This window comes from Dermacentor albipictus, chromosome 10 (assembly GCF_038994185.2).
Source record: "Dermacentor albipictus isolate Rhodes 1998 colony chromosome 10, USDA_Dalb.pri_finalv2, whole genome shotgun sequence".
NCBI lineage: Eukaryota > Metazoa > Arthropoda > Arachnida > Ixodida > Ixodidae > Dermacentor > Dermacentor albipictus.
The window spans coordinates 27,539,811-27,562,616 of NC_091830.1; the positions used below are offsets into that span (position 1 = coordinate 27,539,811).

A 22,806-nucleotide genomic window follows, 5' to 3' on the forward strand; every position below is an offset into this window, starting at 1 on the left:
AGAAATTTTGGATGGCTTGTTTAGAGTCACTGAGAACCGTGCTTGTGCGGGGATCCGCGATGGCTAGCGCGATCGCAACCTCTTCGGCAGCGCTGGAGGAGTGTGTGCGCACTGTAGCGGCACTGATGAGAGTGGTGGTTGGCGTCGCTACGCAGGCTACGTATGTGTTAGAGTCGCATTTCGCCGCGTCCACGTACATGGCATGTTCGTCGGCGGAGTAGGTGACGTCTAAGGCTTGTGCCTTCAGTTGGCGGCGCCTATCGTGACGGCCGGGTAGCATATTCTTGGCCATGGGTCTGATGACTAGCCGACTGAAGACTCCAGTCGGGAGGGGAGCACTGGGGTGGATGTCACCTGTAGGGTTGATATTAAGACGATTAGGAATGTAACGACCGTGTTCGGTGCGAGAAAGACGGTGTACCTGTGCAGTCTTGTGTGCCTCTATCAGCTCTGTGAGGGTGTTGTATACTCCAAGCTGAAGGAGACGCTGTGTGCTGGCGGACTGGGGCAGTCCCATTGCCGTCTTGTACGCCGAGCGGATGATGCTATTTACCGCCTCTTCGTCTTTGCGGCGGAGCTGGTAATAAGGGTATGTGTAGACAATCCTACTAATGAGGTAGGCTTGTGTGAGGCGGCAGAGGTCGGTCTCCCGCATTCCCCTGCGGCGAGTGGCAATGCGGCGGATTAGGCCGTTGATTTGGTGGGCTGTGGTTCGGAGGCGTTGGATGGCTTCCGAGTTCTGCGTGTTGTTCTGAACCAGCATGCCTAACACGCGGATGGTCTGTACGGGGTCTATGGGGTGGGTGGCAATGTGAAGCGTGATTGGCTCTTGAGGGTCGGGGACGGGTCGGCGAACACGTCTGTCTCGTATAACTAACAGTTCAGACTTCGTGGGCGAACAAACGAGACCGTTTGCCTGTACTTAAGTGTGGACGGTGTCGATTGCCTGTTGAAGTGAATCTTGTATCTCCCGTCCGAGCCAGTGTTTGTCCAGAGGGTAATATCGTCGGCGTATATTGAGTGCTTAATGTGGGGTATGGTGTCGAGAAGTGTGGGAAGGCCCCGCATCGTAATGTTGAATAGGAACGGGGACAAAACAGCTCCCTGTGGTGTTCCCCGGGTGCCCATGGTGACTTTGTCACTGCAGAGGTCTCCAATGTGGAGTTCAGCAGTGCGGTTGTAAAGAAAGTTGGCAATGTAGTTGTAGGTGCGAGTGCCTACATTCATCTGTGAGAGGTTGGTCAGTATAGAAGCGTGCGACACGTTGTCGAACGCTTTACTGACGTCGAGGCCGAGAATGGTGCGTGTCGCCCGGATGGGACCCGGGTCGAGTATGTCATGTTGTATCTGCCACATGATCTCTTGGGCAGAGAGTCCAGCCCGGAACCCAAACATTGTGGGGGGGAGGAGATTCTCCTTGTCTGCGTGAGTGTGGAGTCTGTTCAGAACTACGTGCTCCATAACCTTCCCCAGGCAAGACGTGAGCGAGATGGGCCGCAGGTTGCCCAGATCGAGTCGTTTGCCTGGTTTGGGTATGAAGATTACCTTGGCATGCTTCCAGGAGTCTGGAAGGCGACCTTCATGCCAGTGGTGGTTGAAAAGGTCCGCAAGTGCTGCGACCGACTGGTCGTCCAGGTTGCGGAGCATTTTGTTGGTAATATGGTCATCGCCGGCGGCCGCGGTGGTCTTGATGCGGTTGAGAGCGGCGCGGACTTCCGATGCCATGATGTCTCTGTCCATGTCTGGGTTCTGGGAGCCTTTGTAATTTAAGGGGGTGGGAATGTCGGTGGAGGTGTTTATGTATTTGTCTTTCAAGGTAGCGAGGAGTTCCTGGTTCGTGCCTGGAAACGCGTGTATGACGCGGTTGAGATTCTTGTGTGATGTTTACTTAGTGTGGGTCGGATCAAGCAAGTGCTTGAGCAGAAACTATGTGTTCTTGCATCCCAACTGCCCATCGAGTCGGTCGCAAGTCTGATACCACTGTTCCTGACTAAGTTTGGCGGAGTAGGCTTCGATCTCTCGTTCGAGGCGAGCGAGGCGAAGCTTGAGAGGGCGGTTGTGTTTGCGTCGGAGCCAGCGAGCGTGGAGGCTGCGCTGGGCCTCCCACATATGCATGAGTTTAGCATCTGGGGTGGGGCTACCCTCCTTCTGGGTGACTGTGGAGGTGGCGTTGGCTGCGTCGCGGAGCAGAGTATCTGTCCATGTGTCGAGGTCGTCTATAGGGCTTTGCGGACGCTGAGTTCGTACGTACCGGAAAGCGTCCCAGTTGGTGTGTTTGAATGTGCGGCGAGGGCCCTTGCTGTGTGTGGCTGTGAACGTAGTGCTGAGAACATAGTGATCGCTACCTATGTTCATACCGAGATTGTCCCAGCGCGCATCTGGGATGTTGCGGGCGAAAGTGAGGTCGTAATCCCCGACGTTGACCTTGCTTAGAAGAGTGAGCGTTTACTCAATCGGGGTTATGTGACAACTCTTAGAAACGAAGTGAGACATGGGATAATGAATTAAGAAGGAGTTGAAAAGAGTGTTTTTGGAGCGTTAAATTATCTTTATCTCTAACCCTCTCTTTCTTTAAAACATCTTCCTTCGTTGTGCGCGTTCGTGAAAGACAAAAATAAATAGGAAACGGGAGGCAACAGGAAACAGCTACATGCCCACGAAAACACCTAAAGAATGACTGCCTTTTTGTAACCGCGGCTTCAGCGAATGTTTGTAGCCGCAGCTGTACCACGCTAGCTTGCGTGAAAGAAAGAAAAGCCGCGAGCGAACACGCTTGGTTGTCCAGCTGAACTCACAGATAGAGAGAGCGAGTGGGCGAAAAAGAGAAGGGACGGACAGACGCGCGGTGGTGTACGGCGAACGGAAGAAGTCGTCGCGGTTTAGTTCGCCCAAATGCACCGCTCGTCGCGGTTTTCTTTTGTCTCAGTGGTTCTGCCTGGTGCCCACGCGGGGAGGCCGCGCGGTTTCATGCAGTCGCTTTCGTCGCTTTCGCCGGTCTGCATCGGCTGTCCTCCGGAACTTCCCCATCGTTGACAGAAGCACGTATGTTCGGGCACGTGCGCGTCCGTCGTGCTTGCGGGTGTCGCATGCCGCATCTTAAAGGTATGTGTGCAGATAACTTTATTGGAAAGAGATCGAAGCGCGTGCTTCGAATTGGTTAAACAGGGATAAGTGATGTGTGTAGTTTGACTCGGGCGTGTGAAGTCAAGCGGAGCACGTTTCGAACATACAGAGAAAGCGAAGGATGTTATGAAGATGTCCGGGGAAGGGTGAGTCGAAAGGTGAGTTTTTTAGCAATAGTATGCACCAGAGTGTCAAGTTATATGTTTCAAGCGTATCCACGGGTATCAGAAGGTACTGCATGTACTATAGGCAAGGAGTGTCCAAGAGATTGGAGCCCGCACGTTGAGAAATGGCACAGGCCTCCATCGCGTCATGCGAAGGAAGCCGGTCACCGGCGTATGAAGGAAACTGTTCAAAGGCATCAATCGTCACTTACAGCGCATACATAGACGGAGGACAAAAAGGACGACGAAGACAAGCGCTGACTTCCAACTGATTTTTATTTTCAGAAACAAACATATATACCCTAAACACCAAGACAAAAGCGCCCTCTACAAGCAGCACCCGACATGAGAATGCATTCATAATCTAGTCTTCATCGTCCTTTTTGTCCTCCGTCTATGTATGCGCTGTGACGATTGATACCATGGAATACCAACTAGCCCGTACTCAAACTTTGTTCAAAGGCGTTAGAAATGCTTAATGAAGAGCTAGATGTTAAGAGAACGTCTAGGTTAGTCACCAAGATGGGGAGCAGTAACAGACAGCAACAAAAGAGTCTGAGAGATTTGGGATGTGTAAAAAAATAAATAAAAGAGTTCACGTAAGCGAAGCAGGTGTCTGGAACGCGTGGAGAAGCAGAAGCCTTAGAGTATTTCATAACTGCGCAGTAAAGGACAACAGAGCCAGACAAAGCGTTTTTATAGACGGCAGTGTAGTACCAAAAGAAGGAAAGGCGGAAAAAAAGAAACGCCAGCGCTTTACGAATTTATGACCGATACGCAGTGGAGCGCGTTTTGAGCGTCTCGGACAAAACAACCCGTAACTTACATTCTGACGTTACCTTGCATCGTTACAGTCGACGAGTCCTGTTTATATTTTCTTTCCTTTAGATCAGGATTGACGCCCTCTGGAAGCTTTCAGACGCAGGAGAATACCGCTAGCGTTCTGAAACTCGCGGGAAATTTCTAACGCGCGCAAAATGCGTTTGTTCGTTTCCAAACGTCTCGGCAAACTCGTTCGTTGTAATACCGAACCGTCCTCCCACTCTATGCGTCACGGGGTCTGCCGATCCCGTCCAGTGTTACGCCTTCGCATGCCGGAGGAGTGCCCTAGGGTCGTTTTCCTTCTCCCCCACGGTTCCTTGAGACTACGATGACGTCACGGTTGGCTGCACACTCTTTCTCCTATCTCGAAGACCCCCCCCCCCCCCCTCATCTCACCGGCTGGACGCTAATTGACCTTGGCTATATTCCTTCATCGTTTTTACCGAAGCCGCTTTTCGCCGTGCATTGTGCGTCACCAAGACCCGATTCCACGCCTTTATAGCCATAGCCGTTGAACTGGGTTCTCCACACTCTCGCCACCAGCGGTGAGCCAAGAAAGAAAGTGACGCCATCTTGTTTTTTTTCTTTCTCGGTCTTTGCCCCGTTCACTCGCTGGTTCTCCGGCTGAATACTTTTTTTATTCCTCACCGGCCGGCCAGTCGCGTGGAGTGAACAATCGGATCGAGTCGCATCGTCCCGGTCGTACTCGTCAGTGTCCACGCCTCTCGCCACCAGTGGCGAGCCAAGAAAGAAAGTGACGCCATTTTATTTTTTTTTCTTTCTCTGGCTCTCCCGCTGAATACTTTTTTTTATTCCTCAGCGGCCGGCCAGTCGCGTCGAGCGAACAATCGGATCGAGTCGCATCGTCCCAGTCGTACTCGTCAGTGTCCGCGCATTGTGTCGCCGAGGATGGTGTCACCGAGCACGGCCATATCGCGCCTCATCCCGAGCCTCCTGCTGGGAACGGTGAGGACGGCTCTGGATTTTCCTTCCGAGCTGTCAAACTTCTACACGGGAGGGGACCCGGACCGATGCGTCGGAATCGTGAGTGCAGATGTGTTTCTTGCATATTTGTTGCATTTTTACTTGTTGCAGAAGCCTATTGCACAGCATTTGACGAGTTGCATTTTGGACGAGGGCAAGAGAGTTGTACTCGTTTTCACTGAAGGTTCGCAGGGTTCAACTCCTTGGGCCACTTTTTCTACCTGCCTCGAGCGGCCAGTCGCAAGACAATTTTTTGTGTATTCGTGGAGTTCAGTCATGCTTCAAAAAAGAAAAACACATTCATGTAGCTTGTATGGAACCACATAAAGCTGTGTCGGGAGTTTTTTTTATGCTGCTCTACGATTTTCTCATTAACACTTTCAATCTAATTACAATATTTGAGAAATTGATCAATCAATTAAGGCTAATTATTTGATTAGGTGATATGCAAAAAATAATCGACAGCAAACTACATTACCTCGGTTCTATCCAGCTAGGCGGCATTTGTATACATATTTCATGTTTGGCTCAAATTAAGTGGGGCACCCGGTATAGCTCTATCTCCTCTCTGTTTCAAGAAATACTGAAATGATATTTTTCTCTATTCTCTTTTTTTGTGGAAATGAAGATTCTATATAGTCCTCTCAACCTTAGCAAATTTAGTGAGTGGCCTCATAGGGCCGTAAATAAATATGATAGCGTTTCAACAGCCCGAAACGGTTTGCTTTTCTAGGAGGATGCTTCCCAACTGAAAATATGTTTTGACCCCATAATTCCCGTACTCAATTATCCCATTTCGCATATGGGAAAACGGGTTCTTATATGGTATCACATGTGTTTAATTTATATCGGATTATTGGATATGTGAGTTAAGGGGGATATCAGTTTTCTCAAAAGGACTGTTTGGGACGTCATGGCATGTCACGTGGGAGCAGGACATTACGACAATCGCTGCGGCAGGCTTGCCCGGGGGAAGTGCGTAGCTGGCGTTTGATATTGGCAATAAATGTAATTTGATTTTTGTGGCTGTTATCGTTTGCTGCAAGGCTTCTTTTTTTTTCGAATTATCTAACCTTCCGAATTCAGATGGGTCGGCTTCTAGTCGAGACCGGCCTAGATTCGAGTAAATACGGTACGACTTGTTGTACCTGGTGTTATGTCCCTTCACGAGAGCAGATGTTTAGGCGGGTTTTCGGTAAACAGCGCAACATTTACGCACTGCAGGAAAACCGCTGAACACAGAAGCGTTTAACTCTTAATAAAATTTCATTGAAAGAGTAATGACATATATTCAGGGAAAAATTATCCCGGTGAAATAATAAAAATATATGCGTACCGCAGAAAATTACGCTTTCGAACATGCTACGGCGTTCTGCGTGCATATACAATGAACGCGTGTGCCACTTATCAAGAAGCTGCACTTCTTGTTTTCGGTCAGTGTGATTGGTGGATTGCTGATGCATCTGTAATGCGCTTTCTGAACATCGTAAGCTTCAATGGTCGAGGGAGTAACACCATCTTTACCTCTCGCGATGACGTTAATCTTACTAAAGTCCCGCATGCACCCGCATGCACGGACGTGCAGGTTAAGCTGAGTCGGTTCTCCGACTCACCTCGCATGTGTGTCTTCCTTGCCTACAGCCTGCGTAAAATGTTGCGCCGTTTATTTCCATCGCGTCTCTGTCCCTCGGCTCGGCTGCTTTCCGGCGTTTCGTTCGCACCCGAGGTGACCTCAATGTTCGGCATTTCCTCGCCTCGGTCACGTGAGGGGCAGCGTCGATGTTTCCCTAATCGTGACGCAACGCCATGCATCGACGTCTCTATACCGGTAGCTAAACGCCAATACGTGCGTCCACTTACATAAATTTGGCCTGACGGATTCGTCGAAGCCCCCGTGTTGCGGCATAGCGCTCGCCTCCCCCCTCCCCCCTCCCGCCTCGTATGAATCATGGCGTGTTCCGTTCTGTTTACCCCGGAATAGGATCCCGTAGGTAAGCGACCCAGGGTGTAGAAACTGTGTCAGCCACTGTCCCTGAAGTCCGCGCGGGAACATAGAATTGGGCGTGGGTGTACCGGAAACGGAAACGCAGTTAATATTATTTTTTTTTATTTCAGACGCGTGAATGGGCTTGCGCAAGGGTAAATGCGAAAGCGCGTGTTATTTTGTGTGTGTTGTGTTATTTTGGCGATGCACACAGAGTATGTGTGTGAGCCTGCAGTGCGTGTGTGGCCCGTGACATGAATTGAAGCTTAAGTTGCTAACTTTTTCTAACTTGCCTTTGGTCCGGTCACAAACAAGCGGGCAAACAAGAACGGAAGGAAGGACAACGAAAAAAAAAATAGACAAGGCTGACCGCACGCCGCTATTTCGAGTTATAGGCTATATAAAGACGATAGCAGTTTGAAGATATGCGCAGGTGGTTTAAATCAGATTTGCAAGATGAATTTATCCGAATGGGGGAATAAATCACTTCATCAATGAACTAATCAACTGGAATCAATATATCGCAGTTCGCAGCTGGCGTAGGTTAGTTAAGCTTTAATCTGGATTATAAATGGCTATTCGTATAGTTGAGGAAACAGATGCATATAATCGTAGGCCACTTCTCAATATAGCCTCATATCGCTTAAAAGAACATGACACCTTTAAATTTCTGATTGCATGGCGAAGTTAATGTATTACTTGAGCGATGAACCAATTGTGCCATATGGAGATGCTTTTAACTATTTAAAAGCCACAGGAAGCCCACTGGAACTGTGCCACATTTCATGCTCTTATATTTTTACTTGGCCATTTACACCCTTTTACCACATTGGAACAAATAAGGTAGTTCAAAAAACTTGTGCTTGGCGCATTATAGCCTGCATGGCTGCTGCGCCATTAAAATCACGAATCGTCATATATATGCATTACTGAACGAATCAATGAATAAAACTGTGAACGCTCTGTAATGAGCATGTACAGAACAAATAAATAAATCAGTGAACTTCAGCCAATGATTTATTTTAGAGAGTATCTCCGGAGTTTTGTTATAGGAAGAGTTAAGTTCTGGCACGTGGCTGAGGGAATGCCTTGCTGACTGCATTCTTTCTTTTTCCTTTCTGAGTGTGAACGCGGTGGTGCTTTGCATGATGTATCGTTGGCTGCGCCATTATTGTAGGAAACTCCATGGTTGGCTGGCTCCGTGCGGGGTGAGCATTGAACACCCCGCGACTTGGCGAAGCGAGCCTTCCAATCAGGAAATAAATAGAGGAATGGCGCACGTACTCAGGGCAATAAGCGTACGAGGATACAACGCGAGGTAAGAGAGAGATCACGCGATAGGCATTAAAATAATGCGAGAGTATAACAGAGTGCGCAAACGATTAGGTCGAACGAAAACAAGCAACCACTCTTGCGCTGCTTCAGGCGATGCACATCTAGAGGTTTCCTTCGATATTCAACCGCAAGGGCGTGATGTAATTGTTGAGCGTATGAGATACATTAAGTGACCTATGGAGAGTACGCGGTGTTCCTGATTTCCTTATGACACCCGGTGTAAAAAGGTCGAAAAGCACTTGGAAAACTATGTACACGGGCTTGGCGAGAGTTGAAGTCGAGGGAACAAACAAATAATGAGAATTTCATGTAGATAGAACAAACAAACAAACAAACAAACAAACAAACAAACAAACAAACAAACAAACAAACAAACAAACAAACAAACAAACAAACAAACAAACAGGCAAGCAAGAAAACAGTGGGCAAGAAAAGATAGATTTGTCAACAACAACAACAGCAACAACACCACCACCACCACCACCACCACCACCACCACCACCACCACCACCAACAACAACAACAACAACAACAACAACAACAACAACAACAACAACAACAACAATCGGCCTATCTTTATGTCCATTGCAGGGCGACTAACTTCCCAGCGATCTCAAATGACTCCTTTCTTGCGCTAGCTGGTTCCACGTCCTGACTGCGAATTCACCAACAGTAGGTTATTCCTAAGAGAAAAATTGTACGCCATGGAACTGACTTTCTTCTTTCATGTTGCATGGACATCTTGAAGTTGATGTTGAAGTTGAAGTTGAAGTTGAGGTTTATTTTTCCTTCAAAGATGAAAGACGGAACTGCGACAAAAGGCGGTAAAGCCTGACGAGGTCACAGTTCCCCAAAACAGCCGATACAGCAGTGAGCAACACAGAAATAAATATTAAAATAGTGTGATAGTGAAAAATACATTGCATCAAAACTACATTGCATCAAATACATTGCATCATAGTATGATAGTACAAACCACAATCTGTGATAGTACAAACTACATTTCATGAAACGACAATATTACTATGAAAAATATTACTTTTAATACAAAGACAGTGCACCATAAATCGAAGGCAGTGTATAAACATGGCATGAAGTCGATAAAGAAAACACACACATAAATAACTTGATACGAAAACAAGAGATGCTTCGCTAAGTAAAAAACTGAAATTATATTGAGTCAGTGCTAATTAGTAACTTTTTTATGTCTTTTTTAAATTTATTCTTAGGGAGATCAAACATGGCGCTTAAAGAGGGGTATTGAGAACAACTGTCATTTGGTAATCGAGCTTTTGGTTGCCGTAATTTGTTCTCGTTTTAGGGACCAAGTGTCTGTGTTGCCGAAGGGGATATTTATAAGGAGGGCGGTGTGGAGCAATGGAATACAAACGATTACGATGGATGTACTGTAACAAGCGATATATGTAAACATGGTTTGCTTTAAGTAAATTATGCTTATGATAGAGTGGTAATGTTGGTAGGTTTTCGGGCCTACCATGGCAACCCTCAATAGCCCGCAATGCCTTCTTTTGCAAAAGCAATAACTTCTGTAAATTACTTATTGTTGTAGTGCCCCAGACCAGTGCACATCTAGTGTCCGGTAACATTCATCATCGGTGAGGAGTTAAGGTTCGTACACATATTAAGTTTGGTTGTTTAATTGGGTAGGCGAGTCATTCGGGCTAAGAGAAAACCTGGACAAACGTTCAGCAGCTACACGTTACAGCTGCTTGTATCGATTAACGCCCTTTACCGCATTACTCGTTTACAACTGCCTCGTGTGGTGACTGGCGAGGAAAGTGCGGTTTTGATGCATGGGATTAACTCGTACAGGATCGGCACCAATGCGCGGCTGAGACAGTTGTTCACGGTAACACGTAACAACTAATTTCATCCATTGAAACAAGAACTAGTTAAAAAAGTATGGGAGTATCCGTAAGAAGTGTCCTCTCTAAGCCTAAGATGTTATTTAGTCTTGCCCTCTTACAGCGTCGTTGAAGTCCCCAAAAAGCCCCCCCCCCCCCCCTCCTCTTAAAACATCTATTCAATATTAAAGTGGGCCAGTTGACTGGGATTCATCTCAAATATTTATAATAGCTTTGAAAACAACCGACAAAAAAGAACTCAGACCGACAAGAGCACTGACTGCCATGTCAGGGTTTACATGAAGATCAACATATAGGCATCAGGTAAATGTGCACACACTTAAGTAATAGCACTTGGCTCAAATACGAAATAAAGCAGATTATATAAACACTGCGACAACCAAGATAGTATGCGTAAAAGGAAATTTAGTTATCACACATGATCAGTATTTTCGAAAGTCTGCATTACAACCAAATTCCCTACTGTACGATGGAAAGCTGGCTGAGGCAACCAACTGCGGTGGCTAAGCGGCTGTGGGGTGGCGCTGCTAAGCTCTAGGTTGCGGGTTCGATTCCTTTCGCGGTGGCTGCATTTCGACGAGGGCGAAATGCACAAACGCTCCTGTACTTAGATCGAGGTGCGTGTTCGAGAAGAATTCTAGGTGGTTAAAACTGTAGCGGAGTGGCGCAGTACGGCGTACATAATAATTATATTGTTTTTTGACATTTATTACCCAAGAATTTTATTAACTTGGTTGACGCATACTATAATTTATTTCCTACCAAGAGAAGTTTTCCGATAACGCTCTTGCTATTTGCTTTCAGTGTGTTTTCTTCTTTCCCTGTTGTTAGCACTGTTAATTGTAAGAATTAAGTCACGTTTAAATTCATCTAACTATCCATCCTTGGACCGTCATCACATTGGAATATCTTTCCGGGACGTTAATGCTGTCCTATAGCAATATGGTATGTTTCGTCTGGCTAATTAGATTGTCATTCTATTAGTTGAAAGGGTTGTAGAGAGTGGATACAGTTGTGGAGAGAGGTGCTACAGGTCCACGGCTAAGCATATTTCTTTATTCGCGCAACAGCTCGGACAGCGAGAGGTAGGTGCACAAACCAGTTTACGGCTAAGGATGACTTCCGCCACGCTTAGCATTTGGAAGCACGAATGTGTATGCATAAATTATTTCCTACCATTTGCTGACGCTGCCAGACAAAGAGGGTGGTTGCCACGAAGCACGGTTACGCATATGAATGCGCGGCGGCGGCCAATTCATCAAGGAGGGCGAGTTCCGAAAGACGTCAGCGTCGGGATGTACACGTCAAGGCACGTTTTAAGTCTTGCACTGCAAGGTGTATCTACATATTGACAGCGGCAAATTCAGCGCCTCGGGCATCCTGTGTCTCTCTTGGTGTACTCGGCCCTCAGCGGAAGGTCACCTTTGTAATACAATTCTTATTGAATTTTGTTGCCTTAGGGCCAGACAATGAAATCTTCCTTACCTCAGTAAGGAAGCCTTCATTGCAGTGAGGCTACCTTATGTCACTCTGAAAGGTTCCTTACTGAGGCGCCCTCGGTGAAGGCTTCCTTGGTGCTTCCTTGGTACTTCCTCAGCATAAGAAGCCAAACAATGAAATCTTCCTTACCTCACTAAGGAAGCCTTCATTGGGGTGAGGCTACCTTATGTCACTCTGAAAGCTTCCTTACTGAGGGGCCCTCGGTGAAGGCTTCCTTGGTGCTTCCTCAGCATAAGGTAGCTCCAAAGCTACCTTCATGCGTCCTTACGCCGCTCCTGGCCCTGAACGAGCGCTTCACCTCACTGCTTAACAACGTGGCATTCGCTTGCGCATGCGCACTGTCGCCCACCTGCGGAGAAGAGCGAGCACGGTACGTCTTGCCAGGCATGTTCGTTTCAGTCACGCGTGCGGCATGCAAGCATTGCTAGGCGTTGCTAGGCGTTGCAAGACGCCGGCGTGCCAGCGTTGCTGGAGCACATCAAGTTTTGCACTGTAATGCGCAACTTTTTTTTAACTTTAGTAAACGAAACTAGAAGAAAGCGTCCACGCTTCTCTATATTAGCTATTCAATTTAAAGATTGTGCGACGATACAACATTTTTTAATAGAATAATGGTGTTCGCGGAAAGATTCGAAGAGATAATCTCGAACCCAGGCACGCGGCAACCGCTCCTTAGGTGAGGACGGGTGAAGGGAGCTTTCAGAGTACGCTTGCTTCCTCCATCGGTCCTTCGCTGTAAGGAGGCCTCACGTAAGGTTAGGAAGCGCTCGAAGGAAAGGAACTAGGGGTATGCGAATATTCGGAATTTCGAATACGAATCGAATATTTTCCATATTCGAAGCGTATTCGATTCGAGAAATGCATGTTCGGAAATTCACGAATATCCGAGGACGGCCGAATAACGGTGGAAACGGCGAATATTCGGATAGACTGCGAATAATTGAGCAATTAACCAATTGTATGCTTGCTCCGCATTCTCCTAAGAACATGTTTATTAACTGAGAACTTCGCATGATCCGCTCATTATCTGTATGCTCTGTTTCAGTCTATCTGCTTCAGGCATTTGAGACATGATCAGTTTCGGTTTCTTTTTCACCAAGCTTTATAATTCCAATTATTTTTGGAATGCCCCATTGCCTTGAAGGTTGCAAAGGCAACTCAGGGTTTGCTAACATTGATTCAAGATGTATCAAGGCTCTTTGTGCGGAGTGGAAATTTGATGAAGTGGCCAGCCTAGGCATGTTTCTTGATCCGCGCTTTATGGCCACAGTTCATCAGGCATCTGGTCAGATGATCTGGCTGAAAAACCTTGTGACAAGGGAGCTCCAGGAAGCCGTCGTGGAACACCATGCGGACACCGCCGTGCCAGCGTCGACTTCGTGTCCACTGGTGGCATCAAGTGTATGGAATGCTTTTGACGATCTAGTGATGAACAAAGAGAAGACACATTTGGCATCTGCCCCTGAGAGGGAAGTTACAGACTACGCGCAAAAGCCTCTTCTGGAAAGGGGCATGAATCCTTGTGAGTGGTGGCAGTCCATTGGCCGCTTCAGGTACCCGCTTTTAAGTGCACTCGCCCGGAAGTACTTGGCGATCCCTGCCACTTCAGTTCCTAGTGAAAGAGTCTTTTCTACCGGTAGAAATGTGACAGTGCATAGAGAGCGTTTACTTTCTGGCCATATTGAGCAGTTAATTTTCCTTCACGACAATCTGTAACAAGCGTTTTACCTGACTGAGGGCATTACCTGAGTCCGTTATCTATAATTTAGTACCTCTTTAATTTGAAGCAACCTTGTAAAATGCAATGTTATTTTTAAAAGGGTAATAAAGCTATTGTTACCTCTCTTGCAATTTTTTAATACTACACATGTATTCGATATTCGATTCGATATTCGAAGAGAGTTCTTCGTCTTATTCGTATTCGATTCGTAATCGAAAATTTCAATATTCGCACACCCCTAAAAGGAACGTTTTATTGTTTGGGCCAAGCTACCTTCATGCGTCCTTACGCCGCTCCTGGCCCTGAACGAGCACTTCGCCTCACTGCTTAACCACGTGACGTTTGCTTGCGCGTGCGCGCTGTCGCCCACCTTCGGAGAAGCGCGAGAACGGTACGTTTTGCCAGGCACGTTCGTTTCAGTCACGCGTGCGGCATGGAAGCGTTGCTAGGCGTTGCACGACGCCGGCGTGCCAGCGTTGCTGGAGCACATCAAGTTTCGCACTGTAATGCACTGCTTCTTTAGATTTAGTAAACAAAACTAAAATATAGCGTCCACGCTTCTCTATATTAGCTCATCAACTTAGAGATTGTGCGACGATACAACCTTTTTTATTGAATAGGGGTGTTCTGGTGTTCGCCTAAAGCTTTTAAGAGATAATCTCGAACCCAGGCATGGCGGCAACCGCTCCTTACGTGAGGACGGGTGAAGGGAGCTTTCAGAGTATGCTTGCTTCCTCCATCGGTCCTTCGCTGTAAGGAGGCCTCACGTAAGGTTAGGAAGCGCTCGAAGGAAAGGAACGTTTCATTGTTTGGGCCTTAGTTTTGCAGATGCTCGGCTGACGCCTTAAACAATGGAGAGCTCCGGAATAATTTATTTGTTTGAATCAGAGGAGCTTTACTGGGTACGGATATTATTTCGGTGCTTGCATTTTCATTGCCTTAGTTTTGCATGTGCTCGGCTGACGCCGTAAACATTGGAGAGCTCCGGAATAATTTACTTCTTTGAGTCAGAGGCTCTTCACCGCGCAAGTATATTATTTCGGGGCTCGCATTTTCAATGTGCCCCTGGATTTATTCGCTCTCGTTCATGCGGGCGTAGCTTTGATGCCGGCTCACTTTTCTTTGCAGTCGATCGTAACCATCGTAACCTAACGTATCGAGGGGCGCGTTGCAAGGCACTGCAGCTAATAGAAACCAGCTGATCAGAGCTATGTATAGCGGTTGTGTCTGTCACACTTGTTACCAATCGTAGTCTAATAGTATCTTCATCTGCATGGTCCCTTCAGAGCGTTCTGATAGCTTTACAAACGAAGCGTAAGTAAGCAGAAATCTAGCGTCATTACGAGACTCAGCCGGCGCCAATACGTATGACGAACGAGAACAACTTCCAAAGAAGTTTTTTTCAAAAAGCGTCCTTACAAAGCGGAAAGGAGTTTTTCTTCTAAAGCTACAGGGTGTCTGCAGATTGCCTGTGGACTCCAACCTCAATGTTTTTCGCGGAAGTACTTTCTGCGGACAACCCATTTGCCAGTCAATGCGATACAATAACAGACTAAAGGAAATATACCTGTCAAATTCTCTTGTGCATAAACAGCGCATAGAAAATAAATAGCAAAATGTGTAGGTCTATAAAAAGATAGGGCCGTAGACATATAGCATATAGTCAGCCTGTGGGCTATTTAGTTGATTACATGAGGTTATATCTATACACCGAAAAAAGTTTATTGGATTGTTTCATTTATATGCGTAATGGATGTGATCTGAAATTTTCACGGCACTGTAACGCACCAGCTGATATAATTGCCAAAGGCGGGAGTAGTTTGGTCATGAAACCATACGAGATCGTGCACAGGTGTTGTTGCGTGATGTAATAACCATCTGTTTGAGATTTTTATACGCGATTTATACTCAGTCATGAATATAACCGCTGCCCGTGCAGAAGTTTTCTCTTCACACCTTGTTTCGGAGTAGGCTAATATACGGATCGAGTCATAAGAACCTATGAATGCCATTATTTTGTAAGAACAATCTACTACAGTAACGCTTAAAGGGGGGGGGGGGAGAGGGTTCGGCACACTCAATGTTACTGACCAAAACAAAGCTATTTGCATAGCGGGAGAATGGTCTCGCCACCGAGGTGCGGCGAAAAAAAAAAGAAAGAAGAAAAGGAGAAAGAAAAAAGACCGGCTGTGGCTGTCGTTATCGTTCCTTACGCAGCATACGTCTGAGTCATGCAGTCGTCCTTCATACTGCAGGATATAGTAGCCCCGGTGGACATAGTGCATCAGACACTGTTCGTTTTTTTTTCATGCAAACAGTAGTTTCTCAGTAAACGAAAAGGAAAAGCTAAGCGAAGAGTACTTCCTCGAAGAATACGCATAAAGCGGGATGATTTTGAAAGCAGCGCTCTTCTGGCCGGCAGGATTAATAGTACACCTCTTCGGCTGCCAGTCGTGGATTCCTCATAGGTTCAGTAAGGTGATCGCTGGCATTCTTTTTTTACTTTTTTTGGTTTCTCCCAACAACACTTCCTTGCTGCACTATTCGCTTTAACGCGTTAATTGCGGCTGTCCGTCACAGTTCCTGCAGAAAGGCACCCCTGGCTCGAGTGACGGCCATCACTTTTCTCAGGCAAACGTCAGGTGTTGACTTCGTAGAGCCATATTACTGCCGTCACGACTCACAGTACGAAAAACTATGCGAGGCATATTTTCCTCAAGAAGGGCGGGTAGTTTTATCGTGGATAGAGAGACGGCCGTGAGCACCGCCAATACGCATTTGCTTTGGTTTTATAGCATTGGTTGGTGGGAGACCAGTGAAAAAGAAATTTAATCTTCAACACTTGACGCGCACACGCGCGCGAAAACTAACAGGCGAACGCACAGAAGCAAACGCACATATGCATACATGCGCGCATACATTCATACGGACGTTCAAACGTACATTATAGGCACGCAAATACATATGTTATGCTTATATATGCATTACGTATCTACGTACTACGTACGTGCGTGCGTAGACATATATTTAGTGGCTACGTCTTCCTGTGATTGAGCCCTTTGTCATGGGTTCCATTCTTTTGACATGGGTGGAATGCGAAGACAATCGTGTATCGTAGGCCTAGATACACGTTACAGAAGCGCGAGTGATCAGAAATTCACACTTCAACTAGGGCTTTCGTCATAGCCCGCGTGCGTTTAGAAATGTAAATTCCCCTGAGACAGTTAAACATTGCGTAGAAATATACGCGCACAAGCGCACACAACCCCACACAAGCATATTGCGCCTACTTTCATTCGGATGAGCACGGAGGCACTCTTCCCGTCGTGATATGCGCGAGCATAATTAGAAGCGCGTGTCTTGCAGGAAAGTGCAGAGATATCTCGGAGTCGTTAAAAAGTGAGACGATGCGCTTCGGCTACGGATGGCCGGAGAAGGAAGAAAATCCATGTGGTCCGAGAAACGATCACGCAAGACTACGCAGATTGTTACCTAACGTAAGAGACACTGCGCTGAGCGTGTCAGGCACCGCGAGAAGGAAAGTTGCCGCTTGTTTACGCGCAAAGCAAGGCGAACAACTAGGCGGGTAGTTTGCCAAACTGTTACGCATCTTCGTGATGCGATGCGCTTTATTGAATCCACTGCACGGTCCGGTACCTTCGATGCATTTTCGGCGTGACGTGTTTACGTCAGTTCGTTCACGCTGCGCAAAGGACTGAAAGACGCAGTTGTGTTTAAGAGGAAGCCTTTTTTTTTTACTTCGAGGTTTCCCTATTCAAGCTGATTTACAGCGCAGGGATGCTCCAGAACACTGGATGATGTATTCAATGAAGTACGCAGCTAGCTCGAGATTATGCGATGAAAACATGTTCCGCGATTCAAAAATTAACGTCACCATGTCAGCTCCTGCCCCGAAGCTTTGCACAAAAGCTTGACCACCGACTTCGAGTCATAGCAGAATTGATGTGCGACTCTAGACGTTTCTCAATTCCATCATTTTGTAGAATTCGCCATTTCGTCTGCTCTGATTCGCCTATAGGGCTGCTAAGGCATCTCTGATTAGTTTTGGGTGCCAGCATTGCGAAAGTTGACCGTGTTCACATTTCACTCTTGGAATCCAGTTTTCGGGTGCCATTTCAACTCCTGCACCACTCATTCAAGCACAACTATGCACAACCTATCGCAGGAGGCGAGAACTAATACTGTAAGGCCCCTAATGTGGCCGTAGCACTAGAGCGTAAACTACTTTGATTTATTGATCACGTCTAAGTGAGCTTGATCTACCAAAGCAATGTACAAGGTTATTGAGAAAGGCGGTACATGTAGTAGAAGGTCCGCACTAATTTTGACGTCTTTTTCGACGTGAGCTCAAATCAAGGCACATGTGAGTTTTCGCTTCCAACCCACATCGGAATAGGGCAACTGCAAATGTCGTGAACTGAATCCGCTAATTGCGATGCAAGGAACGTCAGCTCAAGAAGCGTAAGTGTGTTAGCGCAAGTCGGTTTTTGTAATACAACAGCGTTACGCAGGACAGTCACCGACTTTCGTTCGTCATGACACACAACTTGTCGTGAGCTCATCTCGGACGCAGCGATATCAAGAACGGAGGTGGGCCAATCCTGACCCCTGTGGCTGATGTGGATCCACGCTAGCGCAATAATGCGACAGAGTGCGCTTTCGGGGTCGAAGTGCATGCCGCTGGGGTGTTCAGTTTCCGGTGGGCTGCTGACAGTGGTACGCAATATAGGCTGTAGTAGAGGCACAGACAAATGAGGCATCATCCGTATAAGTGGTCGATTATAACGTCCTGAGAAATTAGTGGACAGCGTACATACGTCGTTAGGGGCTGCTGGGAAGCATCAGTATAGTGGATAAGACAGTATCAGATGAGTATTTAAGGGCAGCATCGGTAGATCATAAGTTTATAACAGTTGAATGTTGACCACTGGAATCAGAGGGAGGCCATGTAGATGTCTTTGGATACTCATAGCATGAAATGGCGATTGGACGTCATATGGTTGTCGCACTCCAGTCACTCAGGTGTAGCATAGGAACATCGGATGTCTTTATCTAGAGCCTTCTGGCACGAAAAGAGGGGTGGTTGGGTGATAGGTCATCAAAATGACTCTTCTGGGAGGCGTATAGAACGTTGCGAATGCGGGCTGTGTCGTTGACGTCGTACAGTGTCACGGAATAGGAGTGCCTCAGTTTCTCTCGTTCAGAGGCGCAATCGGGCACCTGCATTTTTATCGCGAAGGAAGCCCAGGGGATTGCGGAATCTTTAGAGACAAGGACAAAGTCGAAATGCGTCGTTTTCTTTTATCACCACTCTCGCGTAACCTGGAAAATTGAAATGCGCATAACGATATCGCACCCTCGTGCATAACCATGCGCTATGCTGCCGAGGACTTGCAGCTTATTTCACGTGACGGCAGTCGTTACTCTTCACACAATCTGTGAAGGCTGCACTGAACTTAAACAACCATTCCAGCTTGGAGCCGTGGCACATTCTAGGCTCGTGGAGAATGAGAGCCTGAGCATTTGCAGGTAGTGAAGACGTTTGCGGCATTCTTGAAAACTGACGGTTTTAAAGAGACATTGCGGAGGGCTCTAGCATGTGTATACATGTCACGCGTACGATTATATAACATAGTTACCGTGCTAAGAAAAGCGAAACGGGAGCACCAAATGCACCAGACGGATATAGACACGTGTTTATGTTTCATATTCCTTAGCGCTTTACGTAACTATGTTTCACAATGACAATGACCTACTTGCTCAGATTCAAGGACTAGTAACGCATATATCACTCCTCAGTATTCGCTTCCAAGTTTATGTGTGTCGGTGTTTTCTCACGCTAAGGTGCCCTTTTCCATCGTGCTTATATATATTTTTTTCAATACACACTTCAAATATTCGAAATCACTTTGCGTTGCTTTGGGTTCCACCACGTATGCCCTGCGTAACCAAGAGATTGCATCGAGAGGAAGCCTCACTTCTATATCGAATAAGGAAAGGATCTGCTAATACACCGGCCTGGTTATTTAAAACGGGGCGAATCAATTCTCCGAACTGTACGGCATGCAATGAGACAGGAGACATTGATCACTTTTTGTGGTCCTGCCAGCGATTCCAAGATGAAAGAGACACTCTCCTGAAAAATCTGCAAAAGAAGGACCTTCCGCATGCGCACCTGCAACACCTTATATTTCCCGAGGGATCAATTATAGCCCGGAAAGAAACTTCACGTCTCCTCATCGAATTCATAAGAGAGACTGGTTTGATAGACATATGGTGAAACCCTTCAGCGATATTGTGCGAGACGCTCGGGCGGAGCAATTGCCGGCCTTGTTCGCCAGGCTAAACCCGCCTGCTGCTATAATCCACCATCACCACCACCATCAAAGTTGCCTAATGCTGTGATCAGAAGAAGGCTGTTTACGTATTTATCTCTATCTGAACGCCAGTTAACCATTTCCGGTCTACAGCATTAGACTCCTTATTTGCATCCATATAAACATTAGCTTCAAGAGCGGAGCCTAGTGCGCAGTAGGATAATCGGGCGACGTTGCGTTCACACCACGCTTGAAGTGAGACGCAACTTTCAGCGATGAATAGAACAACTGGCGCACAAGGTCACCGCGACGTGTGTACTACTCAGAAAACTTCCCTTACGTAATTGTTATCGTTCTGGTCGTCACAGCGTAGGTGGTGGTGTTATCGCGGCGGTCGCTGTTAGTGGTGGCGGGTACCAAGACGCAGGTTAATGAGGAAACGCTCGCACAAAGCGGAATCTATGATTACGGGTCTTGTTTTTCAAGCGCTTGCGTCGCTTTTGTTCGCCTAAGTCAACGGAAGCCCTGCTTTAGGAGGCGTCAGTGGGCGCTGCGATTCTCATCACGCTTAGTCCATATGTTCCCAATTACGAACTGCTATAGTGATGTCCATAGGCTTGCGTTTGGTGTGAGGCTGCAACGAAGGTCGCGCAAGTGGATAGCCTGCGCCTAATCATTAGCCTTGAGAGCTTCGTTTGTGAGCATTATATCTTTCGTTCTTTATTCTTCGCCTGACAAACGGCGTCAACGCAAGGAAGATCTGTGTAGGGCCACCGGTTAAGAATGGCTGGAGGCCACTGCCATGATATACCTAAAATATTTAAAATAGCTCGCTGCCGAACAGCGCGTGTCCATAATATCGCTTGGCACATATACTGTCAGCATGTTATGCGGCCATATAGCCTCTTAAGCACTTTAGACCAATTAGTGCGAAGTATCGCGCGGAGAACTGCGCATTTTCCAGTGCATGTTCTAGGGAATAATAAATTGGGTCATATATTCTACAACAATGTAATTAGATAAATACTAGAAAGGGAAATAAAGAAGACAGTTTGCAGCTCAAATTTTATTAATTGACAAAGTTCTACTGTATTGCTCGAATGACAGTCATACTACTGCGCTTTAAATTTGGTGGTGATGTGTCCAAGAGTAGACGAACAAGGGAAGCCCCAGCCTCGTGCCAATGTTTTCACGAGAAGGCTTTCCTTTGTCAGGTAAAAACTGCTTGATAAAGAAATTGTATGATCTTTTTGGTAACACAAGAATGATATTATGAAAACTTGTGGCCCTGATCTCCAATAAACAAATAGGCGAACAAGACATGCTTGAGCTCGGAGTCAACGTTTCGGGAATAGGACTTGTGTCCGCCAAGGCATGAACGGTTTGAACAAACTGTTGATCAAAATGTTGTTGCCCTAACCGCCAGTGGTCAACAGTCTGCGAACAAGGAAAGGCAAAGTTTTCAGCCAGTGTTTCAATAATAGGACATGTGTTCGTCCGTGCAACTACTGTTGTTCTTTTGCTTGATCAAAAGTTGCTGTCCTACCCACAAGGGTTTAACAGTGGGTGAACAAGGGAAGGATAAGCATGTAGCGAACGTTTCAACATGGGCAACATGAGAAGGTTACGGCAACAACTTTTTGACGCAACAGTTGTTTGGTTTAATTGAAGAACAACTATATGATCAAAATTGGTTGCCCTAACCACAAGTACTCAACAGTGGACTCAAAAGGGAAGCCTCAGCCATGAGCCAACATATCCACAAGGGAACTTGTGGGTGTGTCTGTCATGGCAATGACAGTCCGGCAAGAACTGTTTGATGAAGCAGTTCATGGAACTCCACTTTGATATGTTTGTCGAAACAACTGCTTGATCCAACATTTATTGCCCTGATGAAGCATGCCTCTTTGTTGAACCTCGGTGTTCAACCTGACGCTGTCGTTGCTTTACCTCATTTACCTCAATTTGTATGTTTTACAAATTTTCCCTTTTCCTGTGCCCCCTTTGTGTTGCTTGGATTCCGGTGGAGAGGTGCATGGTGTAGGCGTAACTGTTACATTATATGCGGTATATTAACGTGCTTACAAGCCTAGTCAGAGTGAGTTCTCCATGGACACAAGTCCGTGTTTAAAATATGAGAAGCACGGTCCCTACACAAATATGCACCTTTATTGTGTCTTTACCGAGCGGAAGCGGTAGACAGAGAAATGAGGGAACGATTGCGAAACCAAATTACGCGATAAAAACCTCCGTGACAAAGTCGGAGTCCCCCGCATGAAGCAGCTGTGCAAAGAAGAAAATGGGGTGCGTTGGTTTTGCCAGCTGGCCTTAATTAAAAGAAGCAAGAGCAACTAAAAATACTCCCTTGGTATTTGACGTGCGAATGCATCAGAGTGGCTTTCCTCGACCTTGATTTGAAGTAAGCCGGGGACGTGAGCAGTGCCTAGAAGTTCTTGTTTGGTTTTGTGACTTTTCCGTGCTACGAGATGACTCATTCGCATTTCGACAGCTCAGTGACGTCATCGGCCACACTTTTAAACGCGAACAGTGTAGCACGAATGGCATCGCGGCATTTCCACACCTTCGCCAGTCATTTCGTAAAGATTTAATGCTGCTATTTTAGGAGTGAATTAACGCGTGGGTCTAGTATAAATGGGATGATGTGTATTTAGACGACACCGTGGCATTGACACGGGTGACATATTTGACACGGGTGAGTCACTGCGTGTGACACAAGAAGCAAGCGACGATGGGCATGACGCAGGCATGCTCGCGCCTATAGGTTTAAGACCGAAGACTCTGCGCAAACTCATTTTACGACGCACACCACAGGAAGCTTTGCTGTCTCCTTTTTTCAGCAAATGTGCGCAGTTGAGGTATACGGGTTAAAATAATAAACAAAAGCAAAATGCGAGTGAGGATTCTTTGCAAGTGGAGTTGACATAAGTCT

At 46.6% G+C, this 22,806-nt stretch overlaps 1 protein-coding gene across 2 annotated transcripts in view; it reads left to right on the plus strand.

Moving 5' to 3' along the window:
• Positions 1-2,868: 2,868 nt before the first annotated feature.
• LOC139051092 (lipase lipl-1-like) overlaps positions 2,869-22,806 on the plus strand; it is a 44,290-nt gene continuing 24,352 nt past the window's right edge. The window contains exons 1-2 of one of the 2 annotated variants that reach the window (XM_070528182.1): positions 2,869-3,102; positions 4,930-5,153. In XM_070528182.1, coding sequence (XP_070384283.1) covers positions 3,045-3,102; positions 4,930-5,153 — 282 coding nt within the window. In that variant the 5' untranslated portion in view covers positions 2,869-3,044. The remainder of the gene's footprint in view (positions 3,103-4,929; positions 5,154-22,806) is intronic. The other variant, XM_070528183.1, reaches the window with a different exon arrangement.